The sequence below is a fragment of the Lytechinus variegatus genome, chromosome 3, assembly GCF_018143015.1.
Source record: "Lytechinus variegatus isolate NC3 chromosome 3, Lvar_3.0, whole genome shotgun sequence".
Lineage (NCBI taxonomy): Eukaryota > Metazoa > Echinodermata > Echinoidea > Temnopleuroida > Toxopneustidae > Lytechinus > Lytechinus variegatus.
This window is the reverse complement of record NC_054742.1, coordinates 47,412,139-47,439,828: the sequence shown is the minus strand read 5'-3', so window position 1 is coordinate 47,439,828 and position 27,690 is coordinate 47,412,139. Positions and strand designations below refer to the sequence as shown.

General features: G+C 35.7%; 1 protein-coding gene across 2 annotated transcripts; it reads right to left on the bottom strand.

Moving 5' to 3' along the window:
• Window positions 1–225: 225 nt before the first annotated feature.
• On the bottom strand, window positions 226–20,983 carry LOC121411200 (ras-like GTP-binding protein RHO). 2 transcript variants are annotated; one of them, XM_041603772.1, is made up of 4 exons: window positions 20,881–20,983; window positions 7,044–7,216; window positions 5,235–5,384; window positions 226–4,496 (listed from the first exon to the last, which is right to left on the bottom strand). In XM_041603772.1, the coding sequence occupies exons 2-4, from the start codon at window positions 7,197–7,199 to the stop codon at window positions 4,224–4,226; spliced, it is 579 nt and encodes a 192-aa protein (XP_041459706.1). In that variant the 5' UTR covers window positions 7,200–7,216; window positions 20,881–20,983; the 3' UTR covers window positions 226–4,223. The 2 variants fall into 2 exon arrangements, with proteins under 2 accessions (XP_041459706.1, XP_041459707.1); XM_041603773.1 differs by lacking the exon at window positions 20,881–20,983 and adding an exon at window positions 7,259–7,268.
• Window positions 20,984–27,690: the final 6,707 nt, after the last annotated feature.

The window sequence follows — 27,690 nt, the reverse complement described above, 5'->3', positions numbered from 1 at the left end:
TCTCATTTGGATGTAACTGGCTCGTTCATATAACTACTTTGTTAAAAATAAGCGAAACTTTGAAATGTCATAACTTTCATATTTTCCATCCGATTTTGATGAAATTTTCAGCATTGTGCTTGTCTGATTTTTCTCTATCGATTCAAATCAACATTTTTCTGAGGTGGACTTGACATTTAAGAGGATAATGGACGAACACAATAGAAACTGCATGGAAAGTAATGATTTGACTCCACATACTTCTGTAATTTATTAATCATATGCACATGTATTCTGCTCAGTTGATCCATAAGAATAATAGCAAAACATTGATCAAGATAAGGAACATGAACAGAGTTGCTCTAAATGCAACATCTTCAGAAATAGAGTTATATATATACTGGTACATGACACTATTACTACTTCTAATAGAAAATGAAAAAGGAAATAAAATACACAAGTTATTTTCATCACGCTGAGAGAGCATGTTATACACAAGATTATAATATGCATTTATCTAGAATATTTTTCATTTTGTCAAGAGTAATACTCAACTATTAAAAGCAACTACATTCTAGATACTCATTATTTATGGATTACATTTCTTCCACTTTAAAACTCCAGTACTGAAAAATTCAATAAGTGTGAGGGGGAAAAATGATAAGAAAAGGAATAGGTATATAAAATATATATATATACGCAGGCACAAAGACAACATAATGTTAGCCATTTGTACCTTAAAGCTAACAATGCAGTGTTTTGTGCAGTTAATGTAATAGTGATGTTTATTTTTCTTCTATTCTCGATTTTAAAAATCTATATGTAAATTAATTCACAAACATACCAAAATGTCACAAGTCAGTTTTCTATGCAAAGCCTAGTTAGTACATCTTTCAACAATGAATAAAACACAAAGAAAAGAATGTGGAAAATATGATGCAGTTTAGTCCTCTTTCATCACATAGGAACAAAAGACACGACAGTGGAAACATTAACAAGACAGATTAATTTGGGGGAATTTTCCACACAATATCAATATGACTGCAATACCTCTCAGGCTAGTGTTTTGAAATATTTTATATAAATAATCAGCAAGTCCAAATTTAACAAGACTTTGAAATTCAAACTCATGCTGAAATGACATAAAGGTAAATTAAAATACGTTGTAACTCATAATAAATGTTCCATTACGTAATATCAATTTTTGATATCCTAATATTCTTTAGTTTGATATTTACTCTGAATATAGTTCCCATGTAAAATAAATACCCTGACCATTCAAAATCAAATTGAAAATTATCCATGGAAAAACATCTTTAAATGAGTTGAGATTAAAAAAAAACCAAGGTAAATACATATTAATTTATATCTGTTTCTTGTTTAGGGGATAATATACAAGAAAGAAAAGACAGCCACAGGGCAAAAATTATTCAGTTATAAAAACATACATTTTAACAATGAAAAAATAAACCAATCAAAGGACATTTTGAATGAAAAAAAAAAATGCAGAAATCACATTTTTAATATATATTTGGACAGGTTCAGAGTAGCTTCCTTACTGCCTTCCTGTCCATTATCATTCTGCAAATTATCAATCAAACATTCAAACTTGTAGAAACATATGCACACACACATTTGAAAATACATAACAGCACTGAAATTCCAATTATTGAGAGAAGAAAATGAAAATGACATCAAAAGGTTGAAGGACTTGTGTTCTCTTCCTGCCAATAAACAGCAAAACCAATGATACCAGAACTCTATGCATTTTCCCTTTAAAGGAACCAAGGATCATTCAATTACCGATTCATCTTACTTCACTTACAAGAAACCAAAATATTACAAGAGAAATGGAATGTTGACTGCTTTTGCTGTTTAGAGGTAGTCCATTTCATTTCACCCCATGCCAAGTTGCATACATTGTATCATCAAATCAGGCCTTGTTTCATAAAACTTTTTTAATGAAACTGTATTTGAGAAACTTAACACATTTATTAATATTAATGCTAAGTTTTATGAACAAGGCCCTTCTGAAATTACTTTGCATGGAATGGACTTGTCCAGTGACCAACACTTTGCTGTCATTTACAAATAAAGATATCACAAAGTTTAGCAAGCTCCTGCAAGTATGTCATAAGCCTCACATCAACTGAGCAAGTAGTGAGCAAACAAGGTCTAAAAAATAACATTTTCCCATAAATATAAGTATATGTGAATGATACAAATATTAGATATTTATGACAAGCAGTGCATGGGGATAATGGTAGAAATATTGAGTCTTGGTGTACATATATTTAACTGTCACCATCATTGCCATATTTTCATCACTTTTTAAAAATTTAGTCTGAAGAATCACAATTATTATACACTAACACACAGCTACCACAGTTTACATGTACTAGTTATTTACGACAGAACTCGTATAAAAACAATGTACAGTGTATAACTATATAATATCGTTTTGCAAACGTAGTGCAACAACTATCATTGCCCCTTGGTCAAATATTCCTGTTTGATTGAAAACAGGTGCGAAAAGCTGTTGACTTTTAGAATCAGTGAGATGTCAGCTATCTCAACATCTTGCCTTTTTTTGGTTACTACATACAAGATCAATAACTTTTGTTTGTCTTGAAAGTCAACATAGAAAATTTCTATCAATTCACTGAGATTTATCACAGCCAGATAATGCGTTTTTTTTCTAATGTTACATATTCTGTAGTAATGCATCTTAAACTCATTCAGTCAAATTGGGTCAGCTTCCTCCCTTATATTGTGCTACAGGTACACGAATCACAATAATAAATAGCCATTCCGCTTTTCTTACAACTGGACTACTTCCAATTCAATATTCATTCTATGAAAGTCTCCAAAAGCAAACAAATAATGCAAATAAATGTAAAAAGCACCCTTTGATACGACTAATGCAAAGCTATTTTAACAATTATTTCCCCCTTTTTAGTCAATTTTTACAATTTCCCAATAATTTACACAGGTGCAGAGTCATCAAGTGCAGATGCCACACACCATATCCATTCAGCAAGATATCCTCCTTGCTTTACATATCCTTCCTTCCCTGTTTCCTAATTCATTTATTCGTTTTTCTTTTTTTTTTTTACAAATGGAATTGCTGGAATGCTTGGCAGGATGTTCTTCCTGTCCTACTCAGCCAAAAACACAATGCAGAATAGAGGATCAAAGAACCCCATAATGCAAAAAACATGGCGACTGACTGAGAAAAAAATACCTCCTTGCATAGAGCACTAAGTGAAACAGCCAACATTTCAGTGATGGTCTCTGAACGAGGTAAGTGTTCACAATATGTAATCCTGCTTAAGCAAAGGATAGTGGCATGCCTCCAGAAAGATGTAGACCATTCCTTACATACAATAACTGAAAGTGCTCTGACATGACGTCCAATGGGTGGCAGACATGATGAAGGTCAAATGGGCTTGTGCACGATAACAGAACAGTAACCCTTTTAGTTCAGAAAAATATCCCCACCACAATAAAGAAGTGCACATTTTCCACATGGTTAAGAATGTACATTTTTTTCTTCAATAAATATAATGTTATAAGGGTCTGCAAGCTGAAATGCTTTTACCAAATATATGTTGTTTATGCTCATTGAGCACCTTCAAAGGAGATTTCAAGAAAAGAGACAAAACATTTGTAATATCATATCCACAATGGAATCTGAATATGAATGTAGATTCAATTGTTGTTTTGCTAAAAGCATACAACATAGAACCATCATAACAAACTACTTATGTTTTTTTTCCTTGTAAAACTGAAATAAGAGGTCTTGAGTTATTACGGGTAAAATGCAGTGATACATCTTTTGTCTCTTTCCTTTTCGGGATACCAAATTTCTTCAATTTATGCATGTAAATTGAACAAATCAGTCTTCTTATATAATAACCATGGAGTACTTGTTAAAGCTAGGTCCATATTTTCTTGATCTTAGCTAAATGGCACCAAGCTTTCAGGGGGAAAAAAGAAAGAAAAGTGGTTTCATAAACCTGCAACTACAAATTAAGCCAATTGTCTCTTTATTACCACAATAAGCAATTAAAATAATGTATGCTGGCACTACTGCTGTCTTTGACCTTCCAAGCACGTCCAAAAATATTACATAATGGCTCTCTCTTTCCCCAAAACATATACATGTACATCAAATGCATTATTCTCTTGAGGAGCTCTTGTTGACCACTACCATGCCTTGCCAGCTTGTATGAGGACATCTCTTACAAGAGATTGCATTTTGATTTATTCTTCTTTTTGACTTGTAGTGCTGCCCTGGTAGCTGTCTCAAACACTTCCCTGACACCATCGTTAGACTTGGCTGAGCATTCTAGGTATTTGTAAGCACTGATCTTGTCTGACATCGACTGGGCATCAGCTGTTCTCACCGGTTCCTGTTTCATCTTCATCAGTTCTCGTTTAGTGTTTTCATCCATTCGGAGATCTTTCTTGTTTCCGACCAGGATGACAGGTACATTAGGGCAAAAATGCTTCACCTATTTTAACAAACAGAAGAGGATAAACTTACATATTTGTAAAAAACACAATTTGGGAATCTTTAATAATAATACTTGCTTATATAGCGCCTAACACTTACTTCATCAGAAGTCTCTAAGCACTCTCAGTAATGCAGCATAATTAACCTGGCTTTAGTAAAGTAGCAGTAATTCACACTGCATTTCAAGGAATAAATTCCTACCAGGTATCCAGTCACTTCACCCGAGTTGAGTTCAACACAAATGTGGGGAAATTTCTTGCTGAAAGAAGACATGCCAGGACTTGGAATTGAACCCACGTCCCTCAGATTGAAAGTCATAACCACTAGACCACAATGCCCCCTTTAGCAGTTACATCTTCAAATGTTCTCCCATTATAGCAAAAAAATAAAATAATGGTCACAAATATTCTAAAATTTATAACTGAATCAAAAATAGGACAAAACCTTTCAGAGACTAATAGATCTTTAAAAAATTCTGTGAAAAAAGTAAAACATTTATTGAACCGATGCAAGTTCAGAAAGTGCTAATTCAAAAAGGGCAAAAGCCGAGATTTCAGTTGGAAAAGCATACCGTCTGTACTCAGGCTTAGTTTCATGTAGCAAATACAGGAAATCTGTAGCAGTAAACATCTCTGTAACATGCATGCATCCAAGTGCACCTAAATCTGACGTTCCACTGCAGAATGTGGAATTAAGCGAACAGAAAACTGGGGACTTCCAATAGATGTAGCCTTACCTCAGGTGTCCATTTTTCTGGGATATTCTCTAAACTGTCCGGGTTGTCAATTGAAAAGCACATGAGTATAACATCTGTGTCTGGATAAGAGAGCGGTCTCAGTCTGTCGTAGTCTTCCTGACCTGCAGTATCCCATAATGCTAACTCAACCTAGGAAATAATAAATTGGGGAATAATCAACAATTCAACAATACCATAGATGATGGAGATGTAATTTCAAATCATTTAGTTCCTGAATGTTTAAGTTCCACCAAAACTTTTTACTAGTAAAAAAAACACACATCTTCCTGGAATTGTATTGGTACATACATGTACTAGTTTACCAAGCATCTTTCAAAATGAAGACTACTGTAAACTCATTTATGCCCCCATCTTAAATAGCATAAAATCAAATCAGGTAGAATATATCATTCATCTGGAAATGAACACCACCATCCTTCATGTTGTCAGCTGGCTCATGCCTGGAGTGATATTCTGGATATCTGTCATTTCTTTTGTCATAAATTTTGTCATTTCTCTTGAGATGAGAGACCGCTATGATGATCATAAATCAGAATTTTGAAAAAAAGTCTTTTCTCTGCTATATCTCTTTCACAACTACCGGTACATGTACTACCCGCCAAAAACTGGTAGACCCTGTCATATCACAGTTTTATCATGATTTTTGCAAGTAGGATTATGCTTGTTTATGAAACCACACATTTTCTGTGTGCACAAAAGAGAAAGTCAACATAAAAGTTATGATGATACTGATGACATATACATGTAAGTTATTACATCCACCAGAACGCTAATGTACATTTTTAGCCATAACGAGAATTCATGTAGACAGTGTTCAAATAACTACCCCAGGTTGTTTCAAGTTCCAAGACAGTGTCAATATGGGTATAAAATGAGACCATTAGGGACAGTAATATTCCGCGATCGCGGGAAACGGACAGAATTCACTGAAATTGCCTTTTGAAACGGAAAGTGGCATTTCAAATGGAAAATCACGGAAAACATTTTTCCTCAGAACAGCAACATAAATTACTCCAAAATCTCTACAATATACGAATATTGAATGGCAACAAAACCTCACAAAACACGATCTCACTTCACCACAATCACAACAAAATCACATCGTGACTGCTCTTCACTCCTTCACACCCGATCGTACCCCTCGCCCTTCCCAGCCGCTCTGGCAGGGTACGGTCGATCGGCCATATCGAAATCATTCACATGCAGGTCGTGTTTTGCCGCCCTCTACGTTTGAAAATGTACAGCACGATCTTGAAATCCAAAATGGCAGAGATTGAAATCGTTGACTGCTCGAAACGATATCCAAAACCCCCCAAACTTATATATAAAGTTCATTCCACAGTGAATTAATGCTAAAAATGTGAAAGGTGAGGATGTATTCATGTTAAATACGTGTGTCAAAATATTTTTGGTGCCCGCATAAATCCGATAGAGCGGATTCTACTGCGTTGTTGGTACGGTAACAGATACAAATTTTGACCAGTGCGAGCGTTAACTTGTGTTATTGCTACTCTACTGGATGGGTAAACGGAATTGTCACTTTTCCGTGTGTACAAAGTCTACGGGGGAAACAGAATTTCCGTTTTCTGACATGCCGAAACGGAATTTAAGATTTTCTGAAACGGAAAAGGCATTTTTTAAAATGGAAAATCATTGTCCCTAGACCATATTCCGAAGAAACGAACAAAATTAAACCAAAATTAAAAAAATCTTTCATCTTGGCCTCATCATCATGCTACAAAATACAGGAGAAAATAAACAATAATCAAGCTAATACTCTTCACTCACCTGTTTACCATCTACTTCTATATCAGCTACATAGTTCTCAAATACTGTTGGGACGTAAACTTCTGGGAACTGATCCTTGCTGAACACTATCAGCAAACATGTCTTTCCACAAGCACCATCTCCAACGATGACCAGCTTTTTCCTTATAGCAGCCATTGTCTTAGTTTTTCACACTGCAACGAAAGAAGGGAGAATATGGAAGAATTAAACCTTACCCATTTTCATTTCTGAATACCTTAAAGATTGCCCAAAGATAGCATATACTGTACATGTAAGTATAATGTGCGCTGCATCAAATATGACCATCATTCATTATGAATGATAGACGCCAATGAATCTAAACAAGAATGCAACATGCCGATGCTTCCATAGTTTGATGAGTTAATTTGAATGTCAATATTAAGAGAAAGCTTACATGTAATTAAACATACCAAGCATAAAACTCTCAGATACTGTAGAGTTTATTATTATGCTAAGTACAATTACCGTACTTGTTTCATCAGAACACCGGCATGTGGGAAAACATCGGAACCTGATCACATCGAACAAATTCAAGTATGCTGTCATTTCTGACCCTGGCTACATGTACAAGTGACAGTTTCATTTCAGTTGAACTACAGCTTCAGGTCTAACTTTCTAAATATACATGTATGATAAAGTTTGGACAAACGAGGTTGGAATGGGCATGTACAGCCACTTTGCCTGATTATCTAAATGTTTCTTATGTACCAGCTTGGCATTTTACTAGCAGAAAGATGTCCTACCGAGTTTCTACAGGAGTTACCACAAGAAGAACATACAAGTATCTTCTTCTGTTTCACAAACACTGTTTACTATACAGGACTAAATACCTTAGTAGTAGGCCTGGATTCCAGGAATGTATAACCTTTGAAAATTAGAATAAAGCAAAACTAAATGTTCAGGAAATTTTATTTGAATATGAAATGAATGAAAGTACAAAAGGGAGTCTTCACAAAACATGCACATGGTATAACTTACACAAGTAAGGTATACATGTATTTCATAGAAAGAGAATGAGGGTGAAAGCATGCTTGTGACTTTTGGGCAAGCGCATGTTGAGAGTGTACATGTACATGTACAGGGATGTATGTTTTGTGTGTGTGAGATGGGAGGGTGAGAGAGATGGGGGGGGGGGGGATAACTATTAAAAAAATTGCCACTGTTCATTCACCAGAACAAGTAAATGATAGAGAGACTAGCATGTTGCAATGACCTGAAACTCTTCTCTGCATGGGGCCTGACTCATATTATAGTCAGCAGCAAGATACGGCAACTCCCTTTAGGAATGCAAGAAACCAATCTGCATGATGTACCAGGAATGACTTCACTAGGTTTAAAATAAGTAAATGCAGTATGCACATGTACCTTGAAAACAAAAACAATGAACAATTGAATATACAGTATTTATTGAATGTGCATGAATAGCAATGATCACTTTTGGCAGTTTTGCCTTGGAGTTCTTCAGGTGGAAAATTATATAATATGAACAGATAGCAGTACTCATACACCAGATTACAATGTTACAGTCTGATAACTTCAAGCAAAAAATTGAAAAATCCTAATTAGTACTACATGTATCATAATTGCAAAATTGTTTTTGAATATTTCTAGAATAATAGCCTTGTTAAAGATTAAAATGAAATCTCAACTGGATTGATACTTATAAGACAAGGGATTACTAAACTACACATTTTTTTTCTTTGTCAACATTTTGAAAAGTGTTACTCCATCAAATATTTTGGGGAAGCACCTCATAAGATGCATCAAGGGAACATTTCATGAAAGGACATGTCAGACATTCAATGTGTTGATACTGGTTTCTATCAAAACTCTTGTGTTTTCATGCCAAAAAACAAACTTTTAGTTTTGTTCCATATTGTTTATGACTTGTAAAACCACTTTGAAGAATGTATGTAGTAGTTGAAAGAATAGACTTTTTTACATAAATTACAAAAGAAAATTGTAAAAAAAAGATTATCATAAAGAAAGATTGAGGTTGCCTCGCCCACTATGCGTTCATGAATCATAACAACCCTTCATACCCCCCTTCCTAGAAAATCACTTGTCATAGTTTGGGGGTTTACATTTTTCTTTCCTTTAGATTGTTTTCCTACAAATCTAAGTTTAGCCCAAAATCAATGCATCTATCTTAATTTTTTTTTTTACAGTGGTTTGGTAAAGTTTTTAATGTTCACCCTTCCCTTTGAATTTGCCCGATTAAAAAAATAGCTACATGTACATGTAGCTTGGTTACTCCTGACAAAAAAAAAATTGAAAAAACAAAAAGGCCCTAGTAAATTCTAACAAAATTGCTCAGATGATTTCCAAATGGCTACCAAATATATAAATTATTTTTAAAACCTGGTGACAGCAGTGGTCACTGTTTACTTACAGCTCCACCTTAGGATACAAGTAAATATTGCACATACATGTATATAGATCCGACTTTAAATTGTGTCACGTGTTACGGTGTGTAAGTCAAAGAAATCTAAAACTTATTGTTTGTGGTGGTAGAGTTTATTTTCATATGTTAGTAATTTAAGGTTATGTTTAATTCTAATTTTTTTTGCCATATTTCTTTGGGCTACCTGCCGCTACCAGAAAAATGAAATATGATAATTTTTCTATGCCACTCAGCCCTGCAATCAATCCCTTACATATCTGATATACACTCCCCTCCAAAAGTTTGAGAACACCTGCATTCAGTGTGTGTTTTTCTATATACTTGGTAGACTTTGTTGATATTCGGGCTCATAGCACAGTTGAATTTTTGTTTTAAACTCAATATTATACAGCAGTGTAAATTTTGTTATTGATTCAAATAAATTTATACTCTTAAATGGCTGGCTACCAGTCAAGATGGCATTCTCTCAAAATGCTAACTTACTTTATAACATGCAGTTATTGCAGTTATTTAGAGCTTTTACACAAATACATGTGCAACTTCATTCATTTTTCCTTTTCCTAGTCAGAAGTCAGACAAAATAAAATTTAACAATACTCAGTGTTCCACTGATATGGAAAAAAAATAAATAAATTTTATTGTATAAACGTAAAAGACAATAAATCATATATTTCTTTTAAATAACCACAATAACAATCAAAAGGGCGTCAGTTTTTTTTTCTTGATCATGGAAACTAATTCATTTACTGGTTACTGGGGCGGCCAATCCATGATTTCCAGGACTTCAAGTAGTCTTTGCATATACTTGACGTGTGTTTTGGGTCATTGTCTAGCTGGAAAGCGAATCCTTCTCCGATCAGGCGTTTCCCAGAAGGGATGCCCTTCCGTTGTAGGATTGAATGATAGCAGTGCTGGTTGAGGATATCCTCTACTCTGTGCAAGCTACCTACCTTTCCTGCACCAAAGCGACCCCAAACCATGACGTTACCACCACCATGTTTCACAGTTGGCTTGATGCACTGGGGTAGCATCTTTTCTCCCTTTCTCCGTCTCACATAGGTACTTCGTTTGCTGCCAAACATCTCGAACTTTGATTCGTCACACCAAAGAACCTTCTGCCACTGCTCCAAAGACCAGTCTTTATGCTTGCTAGCACAAGCAAGCCTTTTCTTCCGGTTCTTTTCTTTGAGGAATGGTTTCATTGAAGCCACACGGCCCATCAGCCCTGCTCCACAGAGACGCGTCTTCTAACAGTTGAAGAACAAACAGGCATCTCACGGGTGTTGTTGAGGTCAGCTGTAATCTGTGGGCAAGTCAGGCAACGGTTGCGTAGACTGCTCACCCGAATGTATTAATCTCAGCAGGACATGTTGTTTTGGCCTACCACTTCGTCTACTGTCCCTATTACACCCAGTGGCATCTTTGCATTTCAGGCTGTAATGAACAGCATGGATACTGATCTTGAGTTTCCTGGCTATTTCTCGCATCGAGTAGCCTTCTTTCCTCAAAACTACAATTGACTGACGAGTTTCCAAAGAAAGCTGTCTTGTCTTAGCCATTTTCATTTTGTGACTGACTTCTGACTAAGAAAAACTGAATAGGCAAAATGAATGAAGGTGCACTGGAATAAGTGTAAAAAACTCTCAATAACTTTTGAGTTCATGAATTTCGAATTGCACTGATGTCAACTCCACTTTCATGCATTTTCTTTAAAGGATTAGGAATTTGTCAAGTTCAGATGTCAGTTTTCCAGGTTAAAGATGCAGATTTCCATAAATTAACTGTCTTATGAACAATACCGAGCAACAAATTCCGAGGACATCACATAATAATGGGAAAAATTTCGAAATAGAACCCCAAACAGAACAATGTTAAAAGAAGTTAGCATGTTTTTAGAGAATGCCATCTTGACTGGTAGCCTGCCCACCTTGGCAGTTGGCAGCTGCACGACTCCTAAGAGCTTTTAATTTGTTTGAATCAATGATAAAACGTACATTGGTGTATAGCCTTCACTTTAAGACAAAAATACAGCTGTACTATGAGGCTTAGCTTCAGTAAAGTCTATCAAAGTTTGAAAAAAACATACACTGAAGGCAGGTGTTCCCAAACTTTTGGAGGGGAGTGTAATATGCAGTAAAAATGTTGAAAATTTTTACTGCCAATTTTATTTTTCTTTCATGAGGACATAAAACAATATACTACCTGGGTTATATTTAGATTAATGCAGTCATCATTCTACATGTATGCGCATGCTTACTATAAATTGGCCTGCGATCATGGCTGGATAATTCATGTAATACGCACAGTGTACATGTATGCCGACCACTTTGGCGAACATTATATTATTCTTGTATTAGTGCTGCAAGTCAGGCGGCATGTTCAGGTTCGGTTCGGCAATTTTTTTCTGAACTTTAGTTCGGGGTTCAGCAATAAATGCCAAATTAAATTTAACATATAAAAAAGTTTGCCGAAACACGAACAGATAATCTTACGAACGATCTGTCATGCACTTATAATAAATTTTGTTTCTAAAAAGAATAGTTATGAAAATTGTTGCATAATTTTCTTTTGTTCTAATCTTTAAACAAAAAATAAGTCATTTCTACTTTCATTTTAAAATGATAATAAAAAAATCAAAAGAAAAAACTATTAACAAGAGAATCAGGACAGAAACAGAATTACAAAGATCAGAATATTTTTTATTCACGATTATTTCATGTAACTATGATCATGATCGATTACAATGTCATTGCCTACGCAGCTTCTCAAATTGGAAAGTGTTGATCGGGAATGTCGAAACAGTAGACAAACAACCTCCACTTAACGGTTATTATTCCAAAGAATATGAAACGTTTTAGAAAGTCCCTTTTTTCTGAAAACTGGTTAAATCTGGTCAATCAATTACTTTAAAAAGATAAAATATCAGTCCATTCTTGGTCCAGAAAAATCGATGCTACGCGACTTCAAACATATTTCCAACACGAAATTGAGTACATGGGACTGTACTGTGTATTTTAGTGTTGTGAAATCACTCAGCGTTGATCGTCGGAACTGATAATTTATCATTTCATTTTCAGTAATTGACCAGATTAAACCACTTTTTAGAAAATACTGACAAGGGAAAAACGTTTCAAGTTCGGAATACAAATTTTACCTGTATAACTGAGAGCAGGTTGTTTGGGACGTCCTGTTTCAACTTTCCTTACCAACCATTTCCGGAACATCGATCAGGGAACATGCATTGATTTGGTTTGAATTTTTATCTTTTCGGTTTTTCAACCTCATTCCTTCATCTCTTATTTATTTATCTTTTAAATTAATATGGAAACTTCAGAATATATATACTTTACCATTACTTTGTCAGTCACAAGGAATTAATTTATGTCTTGTCTTTTTCTTTTTTAAATACAAAACAATTAAATGTACCTCCGATTACAGCAATAGGTAATTCAACTACACTTTTTAACTGAGTTAAGCTTAAAATGTCCCCACATTTTATGAAGAAAAAATAAATTCATGATATAAAAAAAATTGAAAATGATAAAAAATTTAATCAAACACGAGACTGAAGCTGTCATACTTTGTCATTTACGAGGAATGTCTTGTTCTTTTTCTTTATTAAATACAAAATGATTAGGTCCAATTACGATCATGATCGATTACGACAAATACGTAATTACACCACACTTTTATACCAAGTTTAGCTTCAAAATGTCCCCTAATTTTATCAAGAAAAAATATATTCATCTTAATAAAATATTCTTAAGTTCATAATAGTTCAATCAAAGACGAGATGGGAGCTATCATAGTGGATTTCAAAACTATATTGAGTAGAATTCTTTTTGTTCACAATCACTAACCAATAATTTTTTTTGAAATTTTATACTTAAATCTATGTAGTCATCACACCTATGCATTGTAAATTAACATTTTTTTATTTTTATTTTTTTAACCGGACTACCGAACCAAGCCTTTGTGTTCGGTTCGGCAGTTCGGCTACAGCACTACATGTATCTTGTACATGCATGCTACATTTTGTTGTATTGTTGCTATTGGATCTTACTTCATATTCATAGTGCACTCGTGTTGCATAGTGTGCACTGGAGGAAGAGAAACTAAAAAAGAAGTTTTCAAATATTAACAAGTGGATCACCTCTGTCAGTCTCACATGCATTACGCGATTCAATATAGCAGCAGTGCTGACATTGAAAACTACTATAAAATAATTATTCACAAAAAAAAACACCATTCATATAATGATACAATACAATGTTCATTGACCCTGAATGACATTTGACCTACATATAGATCACGTGACTTAAAGGTCAAGTTCACCCAAGAAAACTGTTGATTTGAATAAAGAGAAAAATCAAACCAGACCTTCACTTTTGAGTGTGATCGTGCCAGCGCTCCTAAATTTTTTTTTTTAAGCCTTCACAAAAGTTGCTGAAATTTCACACTTAACATCTTCACAAAATAGGCATCTGTTTTCCATTAATCCCTGGAAATTATTTTGATTTTGTGGAAACTACTGAAAAATGAAGAATATTCACCTCTTTCCCAACTCTGATTTGATTTTAAACTCCGTAAATATTGCAGTCCCATATGTAGATTTTCATGGTAACACCATGGAAGTCTACATGTGGGACTACAATATTTACCGAGTGTAAATTCAAGAGTCAGGAAAGAGGTGAATATTCTTCCTTTTTCTGATAGTTTTCAATTAAATCAAAATAATTTCAAGGAATTATGGAAAATACATGGCCATTTCATGGATCTACAGATGTAAAATGTGAAATTTTAGCCATTTTTTGTACAGTAGTCTATTTTTTTAAAGCAGGAGCAGGATATTTTGTGAACGAATTGGCTCAGGCCTAGTTTCACCACAGATTAATTAAGATCTACACAGCTATTGCATATATAATGTATATACGAAGTTAAGAAAAATCTACAAATTATCATACATCAGGGCGTGACACTAGCGCCGGTCCGACGGTCCCCGACTGGTAAAAATCTGTTGGGCCAGTAAATTTTCAAAAATAGTAAGATTTACTGGTCCGACATGACCAGTAAAAAACATCATTTTCGGGCCAGTAATTTTTCAAAAAATAGCAAGACAGCCAAGACTTATGGGTCCGACATGTCCAGTAATAAAAACCATTGTTGGGCCAGTAACTTTTCCAGAAATTGTTACATTTACTGGTCCAACATAAACATAAAAAAAATATCCCATGACTGAAATTGCAAACTAGTTTCCTCCCATGATTTTCTGTCATTCACACACAGATACACACAGAATGAATTGCATACAATTTTTACAGTATACAACTGTACATACATGTACATGTAGCCAGCCGGCCACACATGCACGACCCACATGGTAAATTTTCTACTGGCTGCGCGAACGAAGCTTGGCTAACCTCTGGCAGAAATCGCTCACAGAACTGTCAAAATTCACATTTCACACTCATGAAAAGCTCTTATAATGTCCATATTTCCTAAAAATTGGGGCAACTCTGTCATTTGTAAGTAGTAAAAGGAGAAATTTTCACTTCTGTTTTAGTTCAAACAGATCAGGTTTCGAGTGATATCGTCTGAATACATGATAGCCCCACATATATGCAATTGGTTTCTATAATTGAGCCAAAAAGAAACTGTTAATTTTATTTATGATACATGTAGTTTCAGCTTTCTTCCTCTGTTCTCTTTCTTTTCTTTCTTTTCGATCTTTCTTTGTTTCTTCCCTCTCTTCTTTCATTTTTTGTTTCTGTCCTTTTAATTTTCTTCTGTCTTTCCTTCTTTCTATCCTTTAAATATTTTTCTTTCTCTTTCTTTTTGGATTTCATTCTTTCTTTAATTCTTTAGTCCATCCATCCTATATTTATCTCTTCTTTCTTTCCTTCCTTCTTTTTACCCTTTCTTTCCTTCATTCTTTGTTACTTTCTTTGTTTTAATTCTTTCTTCCTTCCATGGGTTCCATCAGTCCTTTCTATACCCCTTCTTGTTTTTTATTTCTTCCTTCTTTCAGCCCTTTCTCTCTTTCTTTCATTCCTTTCTTTCTTTTTTCTTTCCTTTTTCCCTTCATTTCATCTATCCTTTTACATGTACCTTTTCTTTCTTTCTTTTTTTTACTGCTTGCTTCCTTTCTTTCCTTTCTTCTTTTTTCATTATTTCATTCCTTCCTTTCTTTGCCTTTCTTTTTTTTCTTTCTTTCATCTATTCTTTACCTTTACTTTCTTTTTCATATTGCTTGCTTTGAACCCTCTTTATTTCTTTCCTTCATTCTCTTTTCCTCTTTTCTATCAGTTTACCTTTTATTTATTTCTACCTTAGTTCCTTTCTTCCTTCTTTTAATCCTTCCTACCTTCCTTTCTTTTTCTTTCTTTCTTCCCTGTCTTTCTTGCTTTTTTCCTTCTTTCCATCTCTCCTTTTTAATACCCTTTCTTTTTTTATTGCTTCTTTCCTTCATTACTCTCCGTCTTGTTCTTTCTTTCTTTAACGCTTGGTTAATTTCTTTCCTTCTTTTCTTCATTCCTTTATTTCTTTTGTTCGTTCTTTCGTTTTTTGTTCTTTCTTTCCTTCCTTCCTTTTCTTCTTTCTTTCTTTAGTGTTTTTTTCTCTTCCTTCACATCTAGCCTTTCTTTACCTAAGTTTCTTTTTCATTCCTTCTTTCCCTTTCTTTTTGTCTTTCATTCATTCATTTTTTTTTGGGGGGGGGGTTAACAAGAAAGGACAGCAAAATAAACTTGCGCCTTTTTATGTTTTTTTTGTTTTTGGGGGACCAGTAGATTTTAGGTTCGGACCAGTTAAAAATGGAAAAACTTGGTATCTACTGGTCCGAAATGAATAGGTTGGACCAGGAGAAAAAAAGGGTTAGGGTGGAGCCCTGCATACATGTATTGTATTGAATTGATTTCAGCTCCTCAAGGAGAGCGATTCTGAGGAGCTCAATTGAGCTCGTCAAAAAACAAGTGGAATGCCTCTGGCCTTCTCACCTGCATCACGCAATTCAACATAGCAGCAGTGCTGACTTTGAAAACTACTATAACTTGCACAAGATGTTCAGTGATACTTGGTTACTCTTATTTCCACATTTTATGAACTAGACCAATAAATTTACAGAGATAGGATGGTAATTCAACAAATACCCCCTATGTGGCCAAAGTTCACTGACCTCACATGACCTTTGACCTTGATCATGTGACCTGAAACTTGCACAGGATATTCAGTGATACTTGATTACTCTTCTGTCCAAGTTTCGTCAGATCAATAAACTTGCAAAGTTATGATGGTAATTCAACAGATACCCCCATAATGGCCAAAGTTCATTGACCTTTGACCTTGGTCATGTGACCTAAAATGCATACAGGATGTTCAGTGATACTTGATTACTCTTATGTCCAAGTTTTATGAACTAGACCAACATACTTTCAAAGTTATGATGGTAATTCAACTAATACCCCCAATTCGGCCAAAGTTCGTTGACCCTAAATGACCTTGATCATGTGACCTGAAACTTGCACAGGATGTTCAGTGATACTTTATTACTATTATGTCCAAGTTTCATGAATCAGATCCAATAACTTTTAATGTTATGATTGTAATTCAACAGATACCCCCAAATCGGCCAAAGTTCATTGACCCTAAAATGATCTTTGACCTTGGTCATGTGACGTGAAACTCATGCAGGATGTTTGGTGATACTTGATTAACCTTACGTCCAAGTTTAATGAAGTAGGTCCATATATTTTCTAAGTTATGATGACATTTCAAAAACTTAACCTCAGGTTAAGATTTTGATGTTGATTTCCCCAACATGGTCTAAGTTCATTGACCCTAAATGACCTTTGACCTTGGTCATGTGACATGAAACTCTCATAGGATGTTCAGTAATACTTGATTAACCTTATGGCCAAGTTTTATGAACTAGGTCCATATACTTTTTTAAGTTATGATGTCATTTCAAAAACTTATCCATAGGTTAAGAATTGATGTTGACGCCGCTGCCGCTGTCGGAAAAGCGGCGCCTATAGTCTCACTCTGCTATGTAGGTGAGACAAAAATGAGAGCGATTTAATGAGCTCCATGAAATTTTAAACGTGATGGACTGCACAAATTGAAGCAAAGCATTATGCGAAGTCTGTGAATTGTCCAATCTTTTCAATGTATAGACATTGGTGGACCGTATTATTGACAAACGAACAAAGCTTGTATTGCTAGTTTCGTTCAAGGTACAAAGATTTTTTAGATTTGAAAAAAAATTAGTCATCGTTTTGAATTATTTGCAAAAAAAAGTGTTATCATTGCCAATAACAAACTTAAATAATGTTTTTGAAGGTACATGTATTTCATTTGTTGGTGTCCATATAGTCATAAGAATTGCGCATTGAATGAATTTAGACAGTTATAAAATAACTGAGGAGCTGAATTAAGGTTGTGAAATTCATTAGCGCCACCATCGGGCTTCCTTTTGTTTCTGCAGAGACATGCAAGGTCACTTTCCAGGCCAAGGTAAAGCGAATTTGCTTGTTTTTGTATGATTTTTATCTATATATTTTGACCAAAAAATTACAATTGTATGGCTACTCACCGGAAAGAGCCCATGAGGAGCAAGTAGTTTCAGCAAATATTACGTCTGTAATGAAATGTTTGTCGACTACATACATTGTAAATCCAGGGTCAAACAAGGTTCGGTGTGTGAGGTTAGTACAGCATACTACCCTTGCACTAGTGTGAGTGGGCAACAACCATACATTTAGTGCCCTTTGCCAAAAGTGATCATTTATTTTTGTACATTTCCCAGTGAATGTCTTGAATCGAATCCAATAATACACAAAATCTACATTGTCCTTGGTATCCCATTGTTTAACATGGTTTATAAAACACATCCACTGTAGTAATGTTGTAGCTGTAGAACCTGTTTCCTTAATTTAAGCAAAACTGCTGACAACTGCCAGATACTAATATTCAGTTTTACTGTTAAAGAAATTCAAATCAACTTGCAACTTTTTTTCCAATCGGTCATAGCTTGCAAGTCAATGCTTTGAAACAGTCAGAGTTCCAACCATGGCTCAAAGAACAAAAAAAATAAACAAACAATAAATAAATGCAGTTTTTTTAAACATATGATCTTGACAGTCCTTGGCTTGAAAATACAAAATGTTTCTCTTTGAAGAATGTCTTCCAAAGAAACTGATCCTCATTTAATATTAAAGGACAAGTCCACCCCAACAAATAGTTGATTTAAATAAGATGAGAAAAATCTAACAAGCATAACACTGAAAATTTCATCAAAATCGGATGTAAAATAAGAAAGGAAAGGGTAAGAATAATTTTTGTTTGCGCTTTGCTTTAAAAAAAAAATCGGATTTAAATCAAGTAATACCAATTTTTTTCTTTTACTTAAAAAAAAAACATTGCCAACCCTGACTCGTAGTGACAGTGGTTGCCCCCGACGCTTGACTACAGCATCTATGCCTATATGGGGAAAAGGGTGAGCTACCTGGCCCTCCTCGATTACTGCTTGATTTCCCCTTTTAATAATTTCCCCTTCTCAGTTTGTCGTCATGTTTCTAATGTAGACCAACACGACAGCCAATCGATTACCATTTTCACTGAAAATGGTAATACGGACATGATTTATTGGCTGGCGTTTTCGTATGTTTAAGCTTCATTACAAACATGATGACAAACGATAGAAAAACGATCTTGTCCATGTGTGTTTGTCATTAAAATTCTGTATTTTCCAACACAGATTTCGGGAAGGTGTTTTCGCCCATCAAAAGGGGGAATTAAGCAGTAGATCTACATTTGTAGATCTAATCGATTACAGTGCACTAGTGCACCCTTTTCTTCATTGACGCTGTAGCGTAGCTAAGCATCGGTCGAACCTCCACCATTACAAGCCTATGGTAGACATCAGTCTGTGTAGGACAAAAAATAATCAGAAAATGTTTTAAACTCCTCTGAAACAATGGATATATCAGTCTACATTGCATGCATGCTGCAAATGCACAGCTGTACTGTGTAGACATCTTGCTTTTTTAAAGATATCTAGATGGTAGGCCTACTGCTTTCAATTGCAAGTCTATCTCAGCTGCTCAGACCTGGGGGCCGTTTCATAAAGCTGTTCATATGTTAATAGTGACTTTAAGAGTGACTGGTGAACCTTTCTTACGCGCTAAACCATCGCCAATGAACAGTTTGGTATGTACCGTTTACCACAAGAAATGATCACCAGTCGTTCTTAAACTTTAAGTCACTCTTAACTTACGAACAGCTTTACGAAACACCCACCAGGGGCCCCGTATATCAAATACAAAGAGTTGTGATTGATCCGATCAATCACATCTATGGACGGCCAGCAACATCTATTATGTTTGTTCAAAATATTTTCTAGCTATATCAGTATGAATGATGTATATTCATAGCTATGCATTCACCGCGCTTAAAAAGCAAATTGTGCAAATTTCCTGTAGAAAAAATTATTACACTGATGTGATGGATTTTCATAGAGTTACAATCATTGAATCAATTGCAACTCTGACTTTGTAAGACAGGGCCCAGATCGATCAGTCAGACTCGGTCAGAGCCTTAGCTCAGGCCTCAGTGATTCTCATCATTCTGGGGCCGATTGCACGAAAGGGTATTTCCAAGGACCATCTTTCGTGTCACCCAATGTGATGCGCTGTATGCGGGATATTTCTGAAATGTATTAAGAAATAAAATTTGTTAGCTAGCATTTAAAATTTGTATACAATTTCATGATCATTTTATAAACAAAGATTTTGTTTATTTAAATGGATGAATGAAATATGTTTGCAGGTACTTATCTAAAATGTGGTTCACATGGCGCATCATAATATCAAATGGGCAACACAATAGACGGTTCTTGCAATCGGCCCCTGTAATGATTCCCCAGGCCCAGTCCTACTTCAGCAAGTGCAACTGCAAGCAGCCAGGCCAGGCAACCCCCAATTCATATCTGGAATTGGAAAATTGAATGTACGGTCCTAGTACGGTACCTACCATCAGTATCAATACTACTAGTACTGGCCCAACATATACAGTGAATTTGTTAATTAGAAATTATGTGGTTAACATGATCTTGTAATCCAAAATGGGAAATGGACGTTCAAGTTCTGCTCAACCACGGCACTCTATCGTCCAGACACAGTCGACAGGACACATTCACCATGTTCACACAAACAATACAATCGAACTCCCTCACACACCTGACAATGTGTGTAATGCGTGTATAACGGTCTAAAAAATACTCGGAACCCACGAAAAAGTTGCCTTTTATTACAAGAAACGGTCATAAAATAAAGTTTTGACATCAATATACGTGAATTGCAAATTCTAATATACAATGTCGTCAAGCCTCTTGGAACAAAAATGTTTTATACTTACCAATTTTCATAAAATAATACCAGGAAGAGTCAGATAACACCCCCTTGAATATCTCATCCCGTGTTGTATATATGCGAGCCACACCTCGCAATTGCGTCTATAGGGGGAGGACAAATGAAGCAATAGTCGTACCCCCAAATGACGGTTCTGAAATAGCGGCTGCTACGGTCATTTTCAATAGTAAATAAAGAGCCAAGAGATGCGGCCAGAGGACTCATCTGCCAAAAATATCACATAGATCTAATTCGACTTTAGTGTTAATGATTATTCCTAATTCATCAATAATGAAAGAGAGTCCGTTTTCATGTAAAATCAATTTAAGTGTGGAAGTAAAATTTATCTTAAACTTATAAAGGTGTAACGCAGGCAGGCGGCTGCGTAGAAACCCGATATAATTTTCGGGGCGACCGCGCCATTGTCATATTATAGAATTTCAAATCATATATCTTGACCCTGAGTCCCTGACTTTTCAAAAAGAAACCGGAATACACACCTTTTCCCAATATTTCTTACCAACGATCCCGGCCAACGATCATCAAGTTTGAACGCACCGCTAAATGCGAACTTCAAATTCAGTACACCGGCCTACATGAGGCTATACATGCTGAATATGGTTGACACATACACCAGACACCTAAAAAGCCGCGGCCTTCTTCATGAACTTTCTAATATATATACAGGACTCGGGGTTCAATCTATTTTAAAACAATCACTCATTGCCTTATCATCTTTGTAGAGGGTCTTTAGGAACAAAATGATGGGCGTGGCGTAAACAGGGAAAATTGCGCAATCCGTCCATCATGACGATGCCGATGACGTAACTCTATGCTCCCTCCCCAAGACGGAGTTCAATTAAAGTTACAGAAAAACGAGTTGTTGGAACCCAGGCGCGGATCCAGGAGGGGGCCGAGCCGGCCCCGGTCCCCCTATTTTTTTGACAACCTGCAGAAAAAAAGTGTACTACGAAATACAGAAAGAAAAAAAGAAAGAAAAACAGAAAGAAAAGTAAGAAAGCGGGGTATTTTACCCATACAGAGGCTAACGACCGGCCCGACCCCGAAAGGCCGGAAACCCCCCAAAAAAGGTGAGGGGAAGAATTGAAAAAAATTCGCGCTCGCATTGCCTGTGTAATGAATCCCATTCAAGAGGGTTAAATGACACTGATCAGGCGCGTACGCAGGATTTTTGAAAGGGGGGGGGGGGTTTCGAGCTGATTTTTTTTTTGAATCTCCCGCCCAGTCTCTAAAAAGTGATGAGCGGGGGCCGGGGGGGAGGTGATGATTTTTTTTTTGCCTATTTTCTTCAGCGCTGCAAATAAGACAATAACATTTAAGTGGGGATGGGTATGTAACAGTGCGGTCATGACCCGCGAGCGAGCAGAAATGTTCTCGTTTTTGCGTTGAAAACATAACCTTTTTGTCAATAGTTTGTTGGTATCATAGTCGATGCTACATGTCCTTCGGACCGTAGCACTCATGATATGGCCAACCGCGTAGCCAGGATTTCATTTGGGAGGGGGCGGTAAATGCACGCAACAGCGTGCCAACACTTACAGAGCGCGCGAAGCGCGCTCCCTAGGGGGTGGGTGCAGGGAGGGGGAGTTTCCCCCTCCCCCGCGAAGCGCGAAGCTTTTAGTGTTTCATAAATTAAAATGAAAAGGAGCCATTTCTCTTGTCTCTAGTACCTCCAATTCGGTTGACTATATTGCGATTTTGATCCTTGTTTTCAAAAGTGATTGTAAACGCACAAAAGAGGTATACAATGGAGGAAATTAAAATGATAATATCTCCGCGCGAAGCGCGGAAGCTAAAGTGATTTATCAATTTTTCTTGCCATAAAAAGGGTCCCGAGAAAAGGGTATTCTCAAAGATATATTGAAACTTTCTTTGGAAAGATCAGATTTGATTACAAACAATTTAGCATCAGTGCATATTTTTAACTCGCTAAACAGAGGAGAAGATTGGTAGAGGAAGATATTCCTCCCCGCGATGAGCAATGAAACTCTGAAATTTCAAAGGGCGGACGTTTCATCAAATGTAGATATCTCTAATACCCAATCGTCTCTAATTTAATTGATTTTCTAAGATTATTGAACTTCATTACAAGGAAAATAGTGCGCATAAAGTTGAAACTTCTGTGATTTATTGAAATTATCTATCTATATAATAAAGGATGATTAATTTTTTGACTTATCCTGAAGCGCTTCATTTTGAATATAAAGAAACTTAAGTGTCATTCAAAATTTCAAAGTGAGGGCGCAAAACAGGACAGGACATGAATGTATACAGGGAAATGACATGAAGTTTAATACAATTTGATAAAAAAAATATTGTACTTTTTTATTTAATACGACACGAATTCCATACCTTCCTCTTTTTAAATTAGGAACCTGTTTGCCCCCAAATTATGGTTGTTTATAGTAATGAGCTGAAAAGCGGGAGAAGCTGACTTTATGGAGGTGACGGCAGAAACTGATATAAAGATTTTACCCGCTCGGAGCCGACCAGACCAGAAGTTGCGCGATCAATTGAAAAAAAAAGATAACTTCATACATTTACTTCGGCCTAACCTTACTCAAATTCATGCCCTAATGTATACAATTTTAACTTTAACTGGCAAGAAGCACATAGCTGAGGTGGAAAAACAGGGTTAGAGAAAAGGTGGGGGAACAATGGAGAACTTCAATATTGTCATTTAACCGCGCGCAGCGCGGAAGCAAAATTCATATATGAATTTAAAGCAAGAAGAGTAAAGGAGTTTCTCTTTTGAGAAAAAAATAAAGAATAAATAGAAAAAACACAAAGCTACCTTTCTTCCCTTTCCTTCCTTCCTTCCTTCCCTTTTCCTTTTCTCCTCTCCTTTTTTCCCTTCTTTTTTTTCTTTTTGGGGACGTTTTGGGGGGGCGACCGCCCCCCCGGCTACGCGCCTGGATATGGCCTTGATCAGAACACTAGAAACTTGAGAAATGTCATGAATAATTACGAGCGAGCGGAGCGAGCTAACCGACATTTTAGCGTTTTCCGTCATTTTGGTTTTCATATTGGTAAAACATATTTTGTAAGAAACGTATGTCTTTGTCTTGGTTCACTTGTATTCATAAGTATACATCATGATAATCATGTATGGCCTTGTTAATGGCGATACCGTGATCATGTCGGCGACATGCGGAAATAAAAGATATAATAAAATGGAGCAAGCGAAGCGAGCGGAAATTTTTTCTGTGTTTTTCGTCGGAAACATGAGATTCTGTTCATTATTGCTGTCATATACATTATTGGGTAGGGGAACTGTCCGTAACCAGACCAAGGAGTTATCAGGCTCTTGCCCGATAACTCCTTGACCAGACCGACCTCTGGGGAGACAAGCAAAAAAAAAAGGAAACGAAAAGGGGGGGTTTGAACCCCCGAAACCCCCCCCCCTTGCGTACGCGCCTGACACTGATATATAACCAATATATATACAATATTTCCAGTTCTGATATCAATTTTCTCGCATATCAAGCTTTCATTATTTTATTTGATTTACACAAATTGTTTATGTGTATCAAAATGTTCGGCTCGCGCTGCGCACTCGCATCGTTTTTGTGAGATACCTATGCTCTTCGGAAATTCTTACCAAAATTTGTCAAAATGCTCCTTTATCATGTCAGTATATAAGCTCATGCTTCGCGCTTGCATTTAATTATTTGAGACACACAGCTTGTTTATTTAAATAAAAACGCGCTTAGACTGTTCATTTTTTTCAGGTCAGAATATCAGAAATTTTGAGCTCGCGCTTCGCACTCTCATTATTTAATTGGTGATACTTGTATCCTCTTCATTAATCACTAAAAACAGTCCTAATTGAGTCACTTTTCACCTTACTATATGATAAAATTTAAAGGGGAAGTTCGCCTTGACAAAAAATTGTAAAAATAGCAGAAAAAATAATACAAAATATTGGCAAAGGTTTGAAAAAATCAATCAAATAATTAAAAAGTTATTAGATTGTATTTGATTTGTGACGTCATATGCGAGCTGCAGCAATTCCTACAAAGCTAATTAATAAAAAAAAAATCAATGAAATGTCACTCTCTCAGAAAATTAAAATTTTTTACTGTACCTTTTGTAAATCAATATACAAATCATTTCACACCCGATAAGGAAAGCAAAAATAAATCACCAGCTCCAGGAACCATAAAAAAAATAAATTCATGCATTTTATATTACATGGGGCAGTTGCTGGTTTATGATGTAACAAATCCATAATTTAACGGATTTCCTCAAAACTTCTCCAATATTCTTTTCTGCTATTTTTACAAAAACTTTTCTTCAGGGTGAACTTCCCCTTTACAAATTTACTTTTTTTTGTAGGAATTCATGGATTTCTACCAGATAGATACTAGTATACTATATATATGGGAATTTGTTTCGCATTCCTGATATATATATATATATATATATACTTTACTTTTCATTTCTGTTGAGTATGATCCTTAGTTTGTTATTCCGTGTATTACCATTTGATTTCTCTTATTCTTTTGTTTTGGTTTTGATTCAATTTGCTATTATTTACATTTTGTTTGTTCTGTTGCTTATTCTATGATTTGCTTTATTTGTTTTGTTTAGCAAATAAAAACTGAAGAAGGCCAGGGCCGAAAGCTTTACAACATAGTGTATACTTTGCTTCATCCTTGATTCTACTCTACTCTTCACACACACACACACACACATATATATATATATATATATATATATATATATGTATGTAGGCCTAATATTTTTCTATATATTTAAAAAATATATATCTCATTGTGGACCCTAACCCCTTTTGCAAGTTAACTTTCATTCACGTTTTCATTTTAATTTCAAATTGTCCCTGGTATCATCAGAGTGACTAAAAATTTAGAGGTTGAGAGACAAAAATTAACTCTTCAGAAGAGTTTAGTTGCAAAAGGGGTAAGGTCCACTCCAAGAAAACAATTTTTTAAATTTTCCCTTATTACAATATTCTTATGCGAAACTGAATTTATTTTCATGATACCCTACCATGAGAACATAAAGTTGGGTATAAGAGAAATCTACCTGTCTATATTTTTCAAGATATTCTTTTCCCCCCCAAAAAAAAATATGTGTGGACCAAACCCCTTTTGCAACTAAACTAAAATGGACCTAACCCCTTTTGAAAAAAGTGATTTTTCTTTGCCATTTTAGTTCACTTTTTAATAGGAATTTCAACTTTTCTTTGGTATCATCTTCTGGAGCTACTAAAAATCTATACATTAAGATAAAAAAAATCAAATTTGATGAAAAATGGACCTAACCCCTTTTGCAAGTGAGCTCTTCATATACATGTATATATATATATCAGGAATGCGAAACAAATTCACGAGTAATGCAGGTTTTGCAATGCCAACAATTAAGTGCTTTTATTCACTCTCCAAATTTTCGGTAGACCTCTACCTTCTTCAGGGAAGATTCTAGTCCACGTCCTGGACGATTTTTACTGATTGGGCAAACCATAACCAACACACACACGCCCGGGCCCGCGCCCTCCACTGATTCACTTACCCCCAGTGATTCACCTTACCCACTGATTCACTTGACCATGGAGCTAACAATAGCTCTATGGTCGTACAAAATAACAACAGTCCAGGAGGTGGACTAGGAAGATTCGTGAATAGAGGTCTACCGAAAATTTGGAGAGTGAATAAAAGAACTTAATTGTTGGCATTGCAAAAACTGCATTACTCGTGAATTTGTTTCGCATTCCTGATGTCTTATTATTGCCAATACTTGGAAAACCAAGATGCTCGAAGAGTGTGACTTTACCTTTCATTTTTTAGAGCTAAGCCCCGGGAGCTAAGCTCCTTTTAAAATCTATGAATTTATTTCTACGGCATTTACTATACCATTTATGATTATACATACACAACAAAAATAGTAAGTCCCCCCTAAATCAAATTGCTGTAACTTTTAAACGGAATTATTTTGAGATATGGTATTTCGCAGGTAGTTTTCTACACTCATTAAGCAACTCCTGGGGAAATATGAGACTGATCGGTTGAGTCATGCATGAGTAATCAAAGATTGAATTAAAAATGACCATTTTTGAAAGTCACAAGAGTGGTGTTTCAGATTGTGCAAATACAAAGTTGTTTTTAGGTGAATTTTATGGTGTTATACTGTTTTACTATCCATCATTTTAGCCACTCCAAACACAATTTTGATATCGAATGTTCATGGTTGAGTGAGCACATTGTATTGCAGGGGCCACGGAAGCGGGAGGGAGGGGGGGTTCAGCCTCCCCCCACTTTTTTCAAAAATCATGTACAAAAATGTAAAAATGACCATACGATTGTGATTTTTTGCATGGTCACCCCACCCTCCCACTATGCGATGGAGTTTGGCTCAGTCCCCCCCCCACTTTGAAAACCATTCCGCGGCCCCTGTATTGTGACGTATCATCATAGGGGTTTATGGTAGTATCCTTTACAACTTGCTAGATCATGTTAAAATTTGAAAATATTGGTGGCTCCCCCCATTTTAAAATTCTGAGTCCACCACTGATTTGCCCATAAATTGAACTGATCATGAGAAATTGTTACGAAAAAACACATTTATGCCGTATAAAGAGTATTCATTCCTAAGTTTTCGAATGTGCTCGCTCAACCATGAAAATGTTCGGAAAGTGTGTGGTGATAGAATTGATGGATGATAAAACAAAAACATTTGAAACCGTATTTGCCCTCAATGTTCACTTTATTACCCTTTAAAATGAGTCTGTGACATTGAAAATACCAATTTTTCCACTTTGATGCGTGCTCACTCA